The sequence below is a fragment of the Crotalus tigris genome, unplaced genomic scaffold (genome assembly GCF_016545835.1).
Source record: "Crotalus tigris isolate CLP2741 ecotype Arizona unplaced genomic scaffold, ASM1654583v1 scf7180000023829.5930981, whole genome shotgun sequence".
NCBI classification, from domain to species: domain Eukaryota; kingdom Metazoa; phylum Chordata; class Lepidosauria; order Squamata; family Viperidae; genus Crotalus; species Crotalus tigris.
Window position 1 is genome coordinate 1,053,800 of NW_024100213.1, and position 12,187 is coordinate 1,065,986.

The window sequence follows — 12,187 nt, forward strand, 5'->3', positions numbered from 1 at the left end:
GCGTCCACCCCATTGCCGGCAATGGGGAAAAAGCTCCGATATGCACTACGTCACAGGACGTTGTGAGTTTGACATGTCTGGCCTAGAGCAAGGGTCTTCAAACTTGGCCCTTTTATGACTTGTGGACTTCAACTCCCAGAATTCTTCAGCCAAGCACGCTGACTGAGGAATTCTGGGAGTTGAGGTCCACAAGTCATAAAAGGGCCAAGTTTGAAGACCCCTGGCCTAGAGGTTTAAATGAAAAACTGGAGGTTTTCAAGAAGAGGTCGGACAGCCATTTTTCTCAACCTTGGCTGCTTGAAGATGTGTGGACTTCAATTCCCAGAATTCTACAGCCAGCCAAGATTGAGAAACACTGGATAGAGTCCTCTATAGGGGGTTGGACTAGAAGACCTCGAAGGCCCCTGCCAACTCTATTGTTCTGTATTCTTCAAGCAAGATGACAGCCTCTGAAGCTTTAAAGTGGACCAGGCTGATTTCATTGTATGCCTATGGCAACTCATGATATTGTTCAGACGGCTGCAATGCTTTCCCCCCGCCCTAAAATATGACCAGAAACTTTCAAAAGACAACATATTCTCCTTAGCAATCATTCCCTTTGCAAGTACCTCAATGTTGGGGGGAGGGGAAACATTATCTGGGGTGCATTAAATATTGGGGTGGGGTGAGATGGGGAAGGAACTCTGTATTCTAATCCAGAGCCCAGCATAAGAAAATGCCCGAATGCATTCTACACAAGTGTAAAACACTGAAATGCAGCATTAGACAGAACTCTCAGCATTGGATGCAAAACCTCTGGAGGGGACAAAGCTGCTTTGTTGATGCCACATCCCATAATTGCCTTCATGAAAGCCCTTTCCTCGTCCCCTTTTTGGAGTTTCAAGCTACTTATTTGCTTCCGGTTAGCATCCAAAACACCCTGTAGACAAAAAGATTACACATAACCCAAAGCGAGTTACACCTTTCGCTGTTGGTGCAAAAGTGTAACCTTTGGCTCAGCTTCAGGAATTGCACTTTCTTCATTGTTGCTCAGCTTCCTCTTTTTGGCCCTGCCCTGTTTCTGATTGTCTTGAAATAATAGCCACGTAAGTAGATCGAGCCACGGAAAGCTGGCCGGGCAGCTGATCCAAACTGGCGAAGGAACGCAAGGCATTCCGCCCAACAGAGCATCATCATCTTGAGGATCGTTGGTGATCCGAGTTTCAAGAATCCAGCACTCCCGCCCCGAGGCTGTGGGTGTATAACGATCTGTTGTTGTCCATCTAATTGAGCCTACTTTCGACGTTCAGAAATGCAGTGCAAAAAGAAAAGCATACAATGGGTGTCTTTTGTCGAATACTAAGGTAACTCGGACATCTTTGAAGTTTAACGTATTTTGAAATTTACTAGCTCGGCAAGACTTCTTTTTTTTTTTAATTTTCTTTTAATCTATTTCACGTTGACAAAATATTGAATTGTGAAATCCGGAGTTTTGGGAAAAGGCAATTTGGTCCAGCATCTGCAGGTAAACAGAGAAGATTGAGCCCTGAGGAGATGTTCCCTGGTCTGCTCAGCTTCCAGCTTTCTGTCCAGCTGTTAAGCTTCTGTTCAGCTCTCCCACCTTCATATCTGAGTTTGTGGATGCAGAGCTGTGGGTATCGCTGTAGACATCTGGAAAGGGAATGCACCAACAGTATCAATAATACTGATTTAATTTTTAAAGACACCTATGTGGAAGCTGTCCCTGGTGTCAATTTTCTGCCAGAGATTCCTTCTAGATCAGTGTTTCTCAACCTTGACCATTTTAAGGCATGTGGACTTCAACTCCCAGAATTCCACAGCCAGCATTGCTGGCTGTGGAATTCTGGGAGTTGAAGTCCACATGCCTTAAAATGGTCAAGGTTGAGAAACACTGTTCTAGATAATAAATCACCAAAACACAATCTTGAAATTCTTCTTCAACTGAAAGACGCTCACAAGACAGGTAGTCCTTGACTTACAACCACAACTGAGCTCAAAAATTATGTTGCTGAGTCAGACAGTTGTTAAGTGGGCTTTGCCCCATTGTATGACCTTTCTTGTCAATTTTGTTAAGTGAATCACTGCAGCTGTTAAGTTGGTAACACAGTTGTTTAGTGAATCTAGCTTCCCGACTGATTTTGTAGAAAGTCACAAAAGGGGATCGCATGATCCCAGGACACTGCAATAGTCGTAAATATGAACCTGTTGCCAAGCATCTGAATTCTGATCACATGGCCATGGGCTTGCTGTAAAGGTCATAAGGCTGGGAAATGATCATAAGTCACTTTTTTCAGTGCTGTTCGTTTCATTAAATGAATTTATTTATTTATGAGACTTATATACCGCTTTAAATGCAAGCACTCTCTAAGCGGTGTACACCAGTAAGCAATGTATATATATATATTTACATTGCCCCCAACAATCTGGGTCCTCATTTTACCTACCCCGGAAGGATGGAAGGCTGAGTCAACCTTGAGCCGGTGAGATTTGAACCGCTGACCTGCTGAACACAGTCAGCTAAAGTGGCCTGCAGTTGTAAGTCAAGGACTACCTGCATAAAGTTGCATTTTTCATTAATATTCCATCGCATTGCCTCTTTCTTCCCTCCCATTCGTATCTCACCTGCAGCGAAAGAGTTCTGTACCTTCCTTTCTTAAATCCTTACATGTTCTTCATGATTAGTAAAGGTCTACCAACATAATTTACTTCTCCAAAAAGCTGAAGGACATTTTAGGTCTATTAACTTGGAAGGTAGAATTTGAAAACGATAGATTATTGAGTGAAGATGGCAAGACAGGTTAAGATTTTGGATTTGGCTTCAAAAAGCAATTTTGTTGAGGGGACCTGGATGAGGATGAATGAGGAAAGCTCTGTGGCTTACAGATGTTGCTACTAGTTTGTTAATTTGAGGTGCCTATATGTATCCCCTCAGTTTGGGGATAATAAGCACATTAATATGATAAGAATAGTCCAGTCACCAATGTTCTGCCTTCCCCAAGAAACAATATGCCAGAATTTTTTACTGCATAGGAAGTCGAGTGCTCACAATTAAATAAGAAATATAAAACTTTTCAAACTTTCCTATGGGTTACCTGAATTGCTGATTCTACAAGTGCTGTTGGCTTCAGCTTCTGCTGGTTGTAACAGACTGGAAGGTATCCAGTCTGTTTTTTCCGAAACTAGCTTCTTTACTAACCTGAGTTTAGAGAAGAAGAAAAAACAATTTCCTTTTTTTTTTAAACACGTCACCCACTGCTGGTACTGTATAGCATGCAATCTTTCTGAGTTATATAGGATTATAAAGTTAGTCCACATAAAAATACTTGTTGCAGAAAGCAATCAGAGGTTGGGAAATGTTCAGAGACACGTCCAAAATTAATGATAAATTCATCTAATATCATTAAAGAAACTTTTCTTCCAGATAAAATAATCATTCCTTCCTACCTTCTCTTTCAATTTGTGTTTTTTCCAAGATTCAGCCAAGAACCCAGAGGAAAGTACTTTTTCCCTTTTAATTATGATTTAAAAATTCTACGAGCAGGTGTGCCATTTACTTACCATTGCCCATTCTCTCCTTCTTGAATAAACTCCACTAGATCTCCCTCCTCCAAAGTAAGAGAGTCTGGGAAACAGGTGTCAAAGCTTCCTTCTACCCGGTATAGATTTGATCCCTAAAAATGAATAAAACCAAGCCACAGATCATTATTCCCAAAAGTAGCCAGTGGTATTTTATTGTTGCACTGCAAATGTTCATTAATATAAGAAAAATAGAAGGGACTATAAGAATAAGGTGACCAATCGTCCTCCTTTAGGGAGGACAGTCCTCCTTTTGTGAGTTCTGTCCTCCCTCAAAAAGTTTCCTCCTACATGTCCTCCTTTTTGATATTTGAAGACTAATCTGCAGGGCTTTTTTTTTCTCATAGAACGCTCAGAACGGTGTTCTGACACCTTTTTTGGATGGTTTTTTTTTTCAACTTTTGCATGAGCTGTGCTACTCCCCCTATTGGCTTTCGAAAGCCAATAGGAATTGCTGCTGAGCGCACCAAAACACCCGGCCGGCAAACTTTGCACATGTAAGTTGTCTGCAGTAAAGGCGAATTGGCAGGAACTTTGCACCCCTCCCTGCTACCCAACGACACCATCTCCTAGTTAGTTCCGAAGATACCTGGAGGAGACTGGAGCGGTCAGTTTCTCTTGATCTTCGGCTCTGCTAGGGCAATAATGGCTGTGGGCACCAGAGGCAGGGGTGGCGGGGGTGTGAGGGGCGGCAGCGGCCAGCTGCCCCCCGTGCTGTGGGAGCCGCGGGGCCCTCTCTACACGGGGCTGCGCAGGGTGGGCAGAGGTACTGCCGGGGCGGCTGCAGGCGGGGTGTGTCGACAGCAGGATGCCCCCTGGAGCCGGTGCGGCTGGTGCTTTGGGAGCCGTGGGACCTGCTCTACACGGCAGGGCAGCGGTGCTGGCAGGGTGGCTATGGGCGGGGGGCGGTCAACCTTCCATGGGCCAGGCCAGCTTTTACGATATTTTTTTCTTCAATTTATTTGTGTCCTCCTTTTTATTGTAAAAATGTTGGTCACCTTATATAAGAATATTTGCTGGTGTCCAACCACTGTGTTTTTTGGCGGCCTACTTTCCTTTTACCGCTAACTCTTCCAAACATAATTGCTTTTTCCAGTGAAAGCGAGAACTGCCTCTATTAATAAAAGTCCCTGAAGTACCCAACCCAAAATGATCTTGGAAACAGCCCTGTAGCACTGAGTGTGCAAAACTAGTTTTTCTGACATGTCTAGATCTGGGGTCTCCAAACTTGGCAACTTTAAGACTTGTGGACTTCAACTCCCAGAGTTCCTCAGCCAACTAGGGCTGAGTCCACAAGTCTTAAAGTTGCTAAGTTTGAAGACCCCTGGTCTAGACCTTGCGCGACGGTCAGAAGGATGTTACCTACATTGGAAGGGTGGCTGTATTCCTCCAGATCTGAAGAGTTTGAGAGGTCCTCAGTGCTGGATGGAATGGCTTCAAAGTCTTCAAATGTATCTAGCGATGGCATCTGTCTGCTAGGCCAACCTTCATTAAAAAACAAAACACAACAGTTGGCATTGTCTCCTGTTGTGTTTTAGATAAGATAGAAGGAGTCTTGTAAAAATAACGATAACTGCAGCCCCAAATTCAATTCCCCAAATCAGTCTTGCATGCCTTGTGTTGCTCAGAGCTTCTTGGGTTGCTGCTGGGGTTTCTGTGCTGCTCAGCCTTAGTGTCTAAGTCTGGCTACATTCCTGTTTTTATTTCTTCCATTCTTGATGAACGAGATTAGCCAACGTTCTCCTCTGACTCTAGGGGTGCTTAATAATATGCATTCATTTATGAAAGTAATTTGATTCTTTCTTTACTGAAATAATTCCTATGGTTGCCCGTGTCACAGCAGTGACTCTGGCTGATGCACAAGCCTTAAAACCCAACAATTAAAAAAATGAGAGCTTCTGTCCATGCAAATCAGGAAGGGATGAATCCAGAGGATAAGGTATTCTCTATCATAAAAGGAAGTGAAATGTCTTTCCCAGTGGACATTTTTTGGCTTTTCACCTTTTTTAAATAATTGACTGACTTAATTTCTAGCCTGTTTCTTCCACAGCCAAGGTGGGTTTATTTATTTATTAGATTTTTTAAAAATCCTGCCTTTATTATTTTATAAGCAACTTAAAGTATAATGTATGATACTTGTTCCGCCTCCTATTTTCCCCACAATAACCATGTGAGGTGGGTTGGGCTGAGAGAAAGTGACTGTCCTAAAGTCACCCAGCTGGCTTTTGTGTCCAAGGCGGGGCTGAAATTCCCAGTCTCCTAATGATTGGTCCAAAGTCACCCAGCTAGCTTACATGCCAAAGGCGGGACTAGAACTCCCAGTCTCCTGGTGATTGGCCTAAAGTCACCCAGCTGGCTTACATGCCAAAGGCGGGACTAGAACTCCCAGTCTCCTGGTGATTGGCCTAAAGTCACCCAGCTGGCTTACATGCCAAAGGCGGGACTAGAACTCTCAGTCTTCTGGTGATTGGCCCAAAGTCGCCCAGCCAGCTTTCATGCCTAAGGCAGGACTAGAACTCAAGTCTCCAGGTTTCTAGGCCAGCACCTTAATCACCATACACTACAAAATATCAATTGACCCAATCTTAATATAATTCAAATCAGAATTCAATTATAACATTGAGATAAGAGAAATTAGTATCTCAGTGGAAGATCTGTTTTTTTTGGGGGGGGGGGTGATCTTTCCCAACAATGGGTGGAGAGGATTAGGAAGTGTATCCTACAGCCGAGAAGCCCTGCAAAAGAAGGCCTGTCTGTTGACACGGTATACTGTGTGTTGATTGCCAGTAACCAACATTTTGAATCACAGCATTCTTAGTCTGCACACTCATTTGCACAAAAGCATCCAAAGTGACGATGTCTTACTCAAGGCTTACTTGTAGAATCAGAGGAGCACAAAATAATATCATTTTCGTGGGAGGAAAGCTATGACTCATTTGCACTCACAAAAAATTCAAACTGCCTATCGCCTGAGTAATATTGTTAACAAGGGGCACTATTTCTAGATTGATTTAGCAGCTATTTTGGTGAACGATACAAATCCTTTTCCTCACAGATTATATAGGTGGCAGATTAAGTTTATTCATGTGTCAAGGAAATGGAAAGAAGCCAACTGAATCTTTCTCTTGATAAAGATGTCAAAAAAACATTGGAATGCAAATCAACGGAGAACTTTGGAGACAATTCCTATTGCCAGAAGGCCTTGAGGTGACAAAATGCATCCCAGTTTATTAAAAGGGAACAGATTCTGTTCATTTTCCGCCAAGGATAAATTCACTTTTTTTTAAACAACCCATTGAAATATATTTTATATTCCCACAATTTACACCACATTTTAATTACCTGTTTGATTTCTAGCCATCAAATTATAAGATTATCTGAACTAAAAACTGAAAGAAAAGAAAGACGAACACAAGAAAAGAAGCGATGCAGAACAAAATTATAGCAAGGTAAATGTCATAATAGCCTCTTCACTTTAAAAATAATAGAGAACGTAGAGATCTTATATAGTGCTAATTTGTTGCTTTTGTTTAGAAGATTTTTTTTTTTTAAAAAAAACCAACACCAGTTCATCAAAGTTAGACAGTTGATTTGTCAGCCAGCTTCTAAAACATGTGACATATAATATTTAGGAATTTTTGGAAGAGGAGATGATTTAAAAGTGGAGTTGTGTCCCATCCTGTATTGACTCAGTCAGGCAGTTAAACACACCTGGAGAACATCACCTTATTGAAGGCCTTGTGTCTGAATCAAAACAGGTATTTCTTCTGAAAGTCATAATCGTGACAAAACATAAAGGTGTCCCTGTAGGTTTTATTTCACTAGTCGTAGCCAACTTTAGGGGGCAGTTCTCATCTCTGTTTCTTTAAGCCATTGAGCCAGCACTGTTCAGACATTTCCGCAGTCATGTGGCTAGCATATCATCATGCTGCAGCACAAAGCATATGGTGGAATACAGAACACTGTTATCTTCCCACTGAAGTGGTACCTATTTATCTACTTGCATTTACATGCTTTCAAACTGCTAGGTTGGCAGAAGCTCAGGCAAGTGATGGGAGCTCACTCCGACTCATGGTGGTAGGACTCAAGCAACTGGCGTCTTTTAATCATGACAGCATAATGAGAATATCAGCAATGCATGAGGTGTATTCTGAAAATGACAACCTCTGCTTGAACTTTCTTGGGTTTAGCCAGTTGTTAATATTTGGATGGGAGACCTCAGAGGATCCCAGAGGCTGTGAGCAACACTGGGAAGTTAGAAAAAAACATTCCAGAAGAAAACAATAGCAAACTATTTCAACAGCATTGTCAAGAAAACTGCATGGAATTCATGAAGTCACCAGGAATCAACTGGACTCATGAAGCGACACAGATAAATCAACACTCTGAAGAGTTTATGATTTTCAAAGTGGGGAGAGAAAAAAAAGGAAGGATAAATAGAATACAACTGAAGTCGATGGTAGAAAAGAGAGTTTAGATGGTCAATAGGAAATAAAAATGATTTTCATGCTTTAATCAATCTGGAGGCTTCTGGCACAACCCCCGTCAAGTGCTGAGAGCACATCTAAGAAACGAAGGCTTCTTCTTGTGTAAACGAGTTCCAGTCCATTTCATGGGGCTAACCCAGATAAATTTCCTCTGTACCAGATCTTCCCCCCCCCCACACACCAAAGATGTTCTTAATAGCATGCACATCTGATCTTAAAAAGAATACTCTGATTTCTTTTTACCTGTCTGTGAAGCTGATCTGGGTACCATTCTTGTAGAGGAAACAGCGTTGGAGTTAGCTTGAGCCAAGAAGGTGTTTTCAAAGGCATCTGGGATAGGAAGCAGAGTATTCTATACTTTTAAAAATGCTGGTTGGCATCCATCTTAAAAGATGAAATGGTGAGCATGCAAACCTTCCTTGACAAATTTCAAAGATTGTGTTAAGGAAAACAGGCAACTTCAGGACTACTTACTCCTCTTGTCTGGAAATGGTGCCATGGCTAAGTCAAACTACGGAGAGGCCAGGCGTCGCAAAAAATCTAGAGCAGTGTTTCTCAACCTTGACAATTTTAAGGCATGTGGACTTCAACTCCCAGAATTCCACAGCCAGCATTGCTGGCTGTTGAATTCTGGGAGTTGAAGTCCACATGCCTTAAAATTGTCAAGGTTGAGAAACACTGAGATTCTAGAGCAGTGGTTCTCAACCTGTGGGTCGGGACCCCATTTGGGGTCGAACAACCATTTCAAGGGGGTCGCCAAACAAGGCTGTCTGCCATTTTTTTCCCTTTTCCTTAGCTGTGCTACTCCCTTTTATTCTATTGGCTTTTGAAAGCCAATAGAATAGACTCTCTTGAATAGAGTCTAATTCTATTGGCTTTCAAAAGCCAATAGGAATTGTCCAAGCTGTCTCTGCCCTGCTGAGCCCGCCAAAAGTCCCATTCTGCAAACGGTGCTGCACCAGTTGAGTAGTCCTCGACTTACGACTGGTTGAGTAGTCCTCAACTTATGATCGGTTGGGGGTCACGGCATTAAAAAGGTTGAGAACCACTGTTCTAGAGGGACAGACTTGAGAAAGGCACTTGACATTTTCATGGATAACTTGAGGTGTCACCAGCAGAACTTTCCTACCACTAGAGGGAGTAGTGATATTAAAACTCTCCTATGCCGAAAGTAATTTTATATCTACGCCAGTGGTTCTCAACCTTTCTAATGCCGTGACCCCATAATACAGTTCCCCATGTTGTGGTGACCCCCAAGTGGGTGTGGCCACCAATAAGAGGGAGTAGGACAGCTAGGGAAAAGGGAAAAAAATGGCGGACAGCGTGGTTTGGCGACCCCGGTGAAATGGTCATTCGACCCCAAATGGGGTCCCGACCCACAGGTTGAGAACCACTGATCTACGCTCTTCCACGCTAAGTGAATGCTGTAATTTTACATTTTTGGCTTTAAAAGAGAATATAGAGCATGTCAGAGGTTAGATGCCAATGTTATTTGGATGTGGAAAGCATGCAGTCCAAAAGTGCAGTCCAATAGGGCACCATTTAGAATCAATCAGGTTCCTCAGAATTATTTCCGTTTTATATCTGATGATATGTAATCAAAAGACTGCCAACACATGTAGCCTGATTACTGACTAGCAAATTAAACAAGATGAGCATTAATCAACCACAGCACAGGTAAAAAGATTGGCCCTACTCAAATCAGACAGGGGAAGCACGCGGTCAAAATCACCAGGAGTTAGCAATCTCAAAGACAAATGAGGACAGAGCTGTATTCATTCAAATATGACGGATGGAGAAGATTAGGAACAGATAAAAGTAGAATGAATTGAACCACGAACAAAAGTAGATATTTCTTTTAGGCTAAGGCTGCTTTTGATCATGTCATTACAGGGTTTTATGTCAAAACAATGAGAGATATGGAGACCGCACAAGAAGAAATGTGATTGCTTTTTTTAAAAAACCCATAAATTTAACTAATTGATATGCTCACTTAGGGAAAAACAAAGAAAGTCCAGTTGGATGATTATAATAATAATAATAATAATAATAATAATAATAATAATAATAATAATAATAATAATAATAAGAAGAAGAAGAAGAAGAAGAAGAAGAAGAAGAAGAAGAAGAAGAAGAAGAAGAAGAAGAAGAAGAAGAAGTTGTTGTTGTTGTGGGAAGGGACCTTGGAGATCTTCTAGTCCAACCCCCTGATCAGGCAGGAAACTCTATACCATTTCAGACAAATGGTTGTCCAGTCTCTTCTTAAAAATTTCCAGTGTTGGAGCATTCACAACTTCTGGAGGCAGGTTGTTCCACTGGTTAATTGTTCTAACTTTCAGGACATTTATCCTTAGTTCTAGGTTGCTTCTCTCTTTGATCAGTTTCCACCCATTGCTTCTTGTCCTGCCTTCAGGTCCTTTGGAGAATAGATTGACTCCCTCTTCTTTGTGGCAACCCCTGAGATATTGGAACACTGCTATCATGTCCACCCTCGTCCTTCTCTTCATTAAACTAGACATACCCAATTCCAGCAGCTGTTCCTTATATGTTTTAGCCTCCAGTCCCCTGATCATCTTTGTTGTTCTTCTCTGCACTCTTGAGAAAACACCTTTGAGTCTTCAGCGATAGATACAACAGGTAAAACACATCAACTGACAATCAACAAATCTCATCCAATACGGTGTTTCAGAGAATGGTTTGAAATGTTAGTGGTGATGTGAGAAAGGACAATCTACAAGTCAACAGCATGCATGCATGAACTCAGGAGCTGTACCTTCAAAACCTAGAGGAGTTGGGTCACTTTTGATTTCATGCCTCTTGACTTTAACCCCAGGAACAAGGGGACCTGTGTGAAATTTGCAGAGAGACAGAATGGAAATACAGTTAGATGCCAGACCTGCTCGCTTGGCATGGCAAAGGGTTTAGCAGTCGATGGAAGAAATATTTTGTGAGAGCAGCAACAAACCACTCAGTGGCTTGTTTTTATAAATTATTTCTGCTTATCAAAAGAACTATAGGATTCCTACCAAGGGACTTGGGCCCAGATCTCTAGATCAGGGCTTTTCAACCAGTGGTACGGGTACCACTTGTGGTACATTGGCACCTGGCAGGTGGTACGCAACCATCCTAGAAAAGTGGGAGCAGGGGAGGGGAATGAGCTGAACCAGTGGCAGCACCACACAAGCCTGAGTGAGAGATGGATGGAGCTGCAGGGCTGCCAGGCTCAGCAGAAGCGCCAGGATCAGTGCCACTTTCCAGCTGATCGGCGCTTCTTTGGGGCTGTCAGGGCTCAGCGGAAGTGCCAGGCTCCAGCTGGAGCTCGGTGCTGATCCTGGTGCTTCTGCTGAGCCCTGAAGAAGCACCAATCAGCTGAAAAGCAGCACTGATCCTGGTGCTTCTGCTGAGCCCAGAAGAAGCGTCGATCAGCTGGAATGTTGCAGCATCTCCAGGGTCTTGTGATTTACATTCAGATGCTTGGCAACTGATTCATATTTATGACGGTCACAGTGTCCCAGGGTCATGTGAAGTGACCAGAACCTGCTGCAACCACCCAGCAGACGGGGGGAATAAAAACCAAACACCCCCCAACCCCACCCCCGATGCCAATCCTCAACAGAAATGCTCACAACAATGAAAGCCTTGGACAGGAGGAAGAGCGCCACCGGGTGGGCAGGCAGGTGTCTTGCTCGGCTATGGCTTGGGGGGCACTTTTTTCCAGTGCCATTGTAACTTCGAACAGTCACTAAGTGAACTGTTGTAAGTCGAGGACTACCTGTACTTTATCACTTTTTTCCTTTTTTTTTTTTTTTTTGGTCATCAAGTTTTTCACACCTTGCTAGGCGACTGGTGGTACTTGGATGTTGCCATATCCTAAAAGTGGTACAATGGGTGAAAGGTTGAAAAGCCCTGCTCTAGATCTCTTCTCTTAATGCAGTGGTTCTCAACCAGTGGGTCGGGACCCCATTTGGGGTCGAATGACCATTTCACGGGGGTCACCAAACCATGCTGTCCGCCATTTTTTTCCCTTTTCCCTAGCTGTCCTAATCCCTCTTATTGGTGGCCACACCCACTTGGGGGTCACCACAACATGGGGAACTGTATTATGGGGTCACGGCATTAGAAAG

General features: G+C 42.9%; 1 protein-coding gene across 5 annotated transcripts in view; it reads right to left on the reverse strand.

Moving 5' to 3' along the window:
- Window positions 1-313: 313 nt before the first annotated feature.
- The window catches only part of MCF2L2 (MCF.2 cell line derived transforming sequence-like 2), a 210,876-nt gene continuing 199,002 nt past the window's right edge, over window positions 314-12,187 (reverse strand). For 4 of the 5 annotated variants that reach the window (XM_039321823.1, XM_039321824.1, XM_039321822.1 and 1 more), the window contains 6 exons: window positions 10,837-10,908; window positions 8,307-8,393; window positions 4,943-5,061; window positions 3,559-3,671; window positions 3,093-3,196; window positions 314-1,650 (listed from right to left, as the gene is read on the reverse strand). In XM_039321823.1, the coding sequence (XP_039177757.1) occupies window positions 1,550-1,650; window positions 3,093-3,196; window positions 3,559-3,671; window positions 4,943-5,061; window positions 8,307-8,393; window positions 10,837-10,908 (596 nt within the window). In that variant the 3' untranslated portion in view covers window positions 314-1,549. The remainder of the gene's footprint in view (window positions 1,651-3,092; window positions 3,197-3,558; window positions 3,672-4,942; window positions 5,062-8,306; window positions 8,394-10,836; window positions 10,909-12,187) is intronic. The other variant, XM_039321827.1, reaches the window with a different exon arrangement.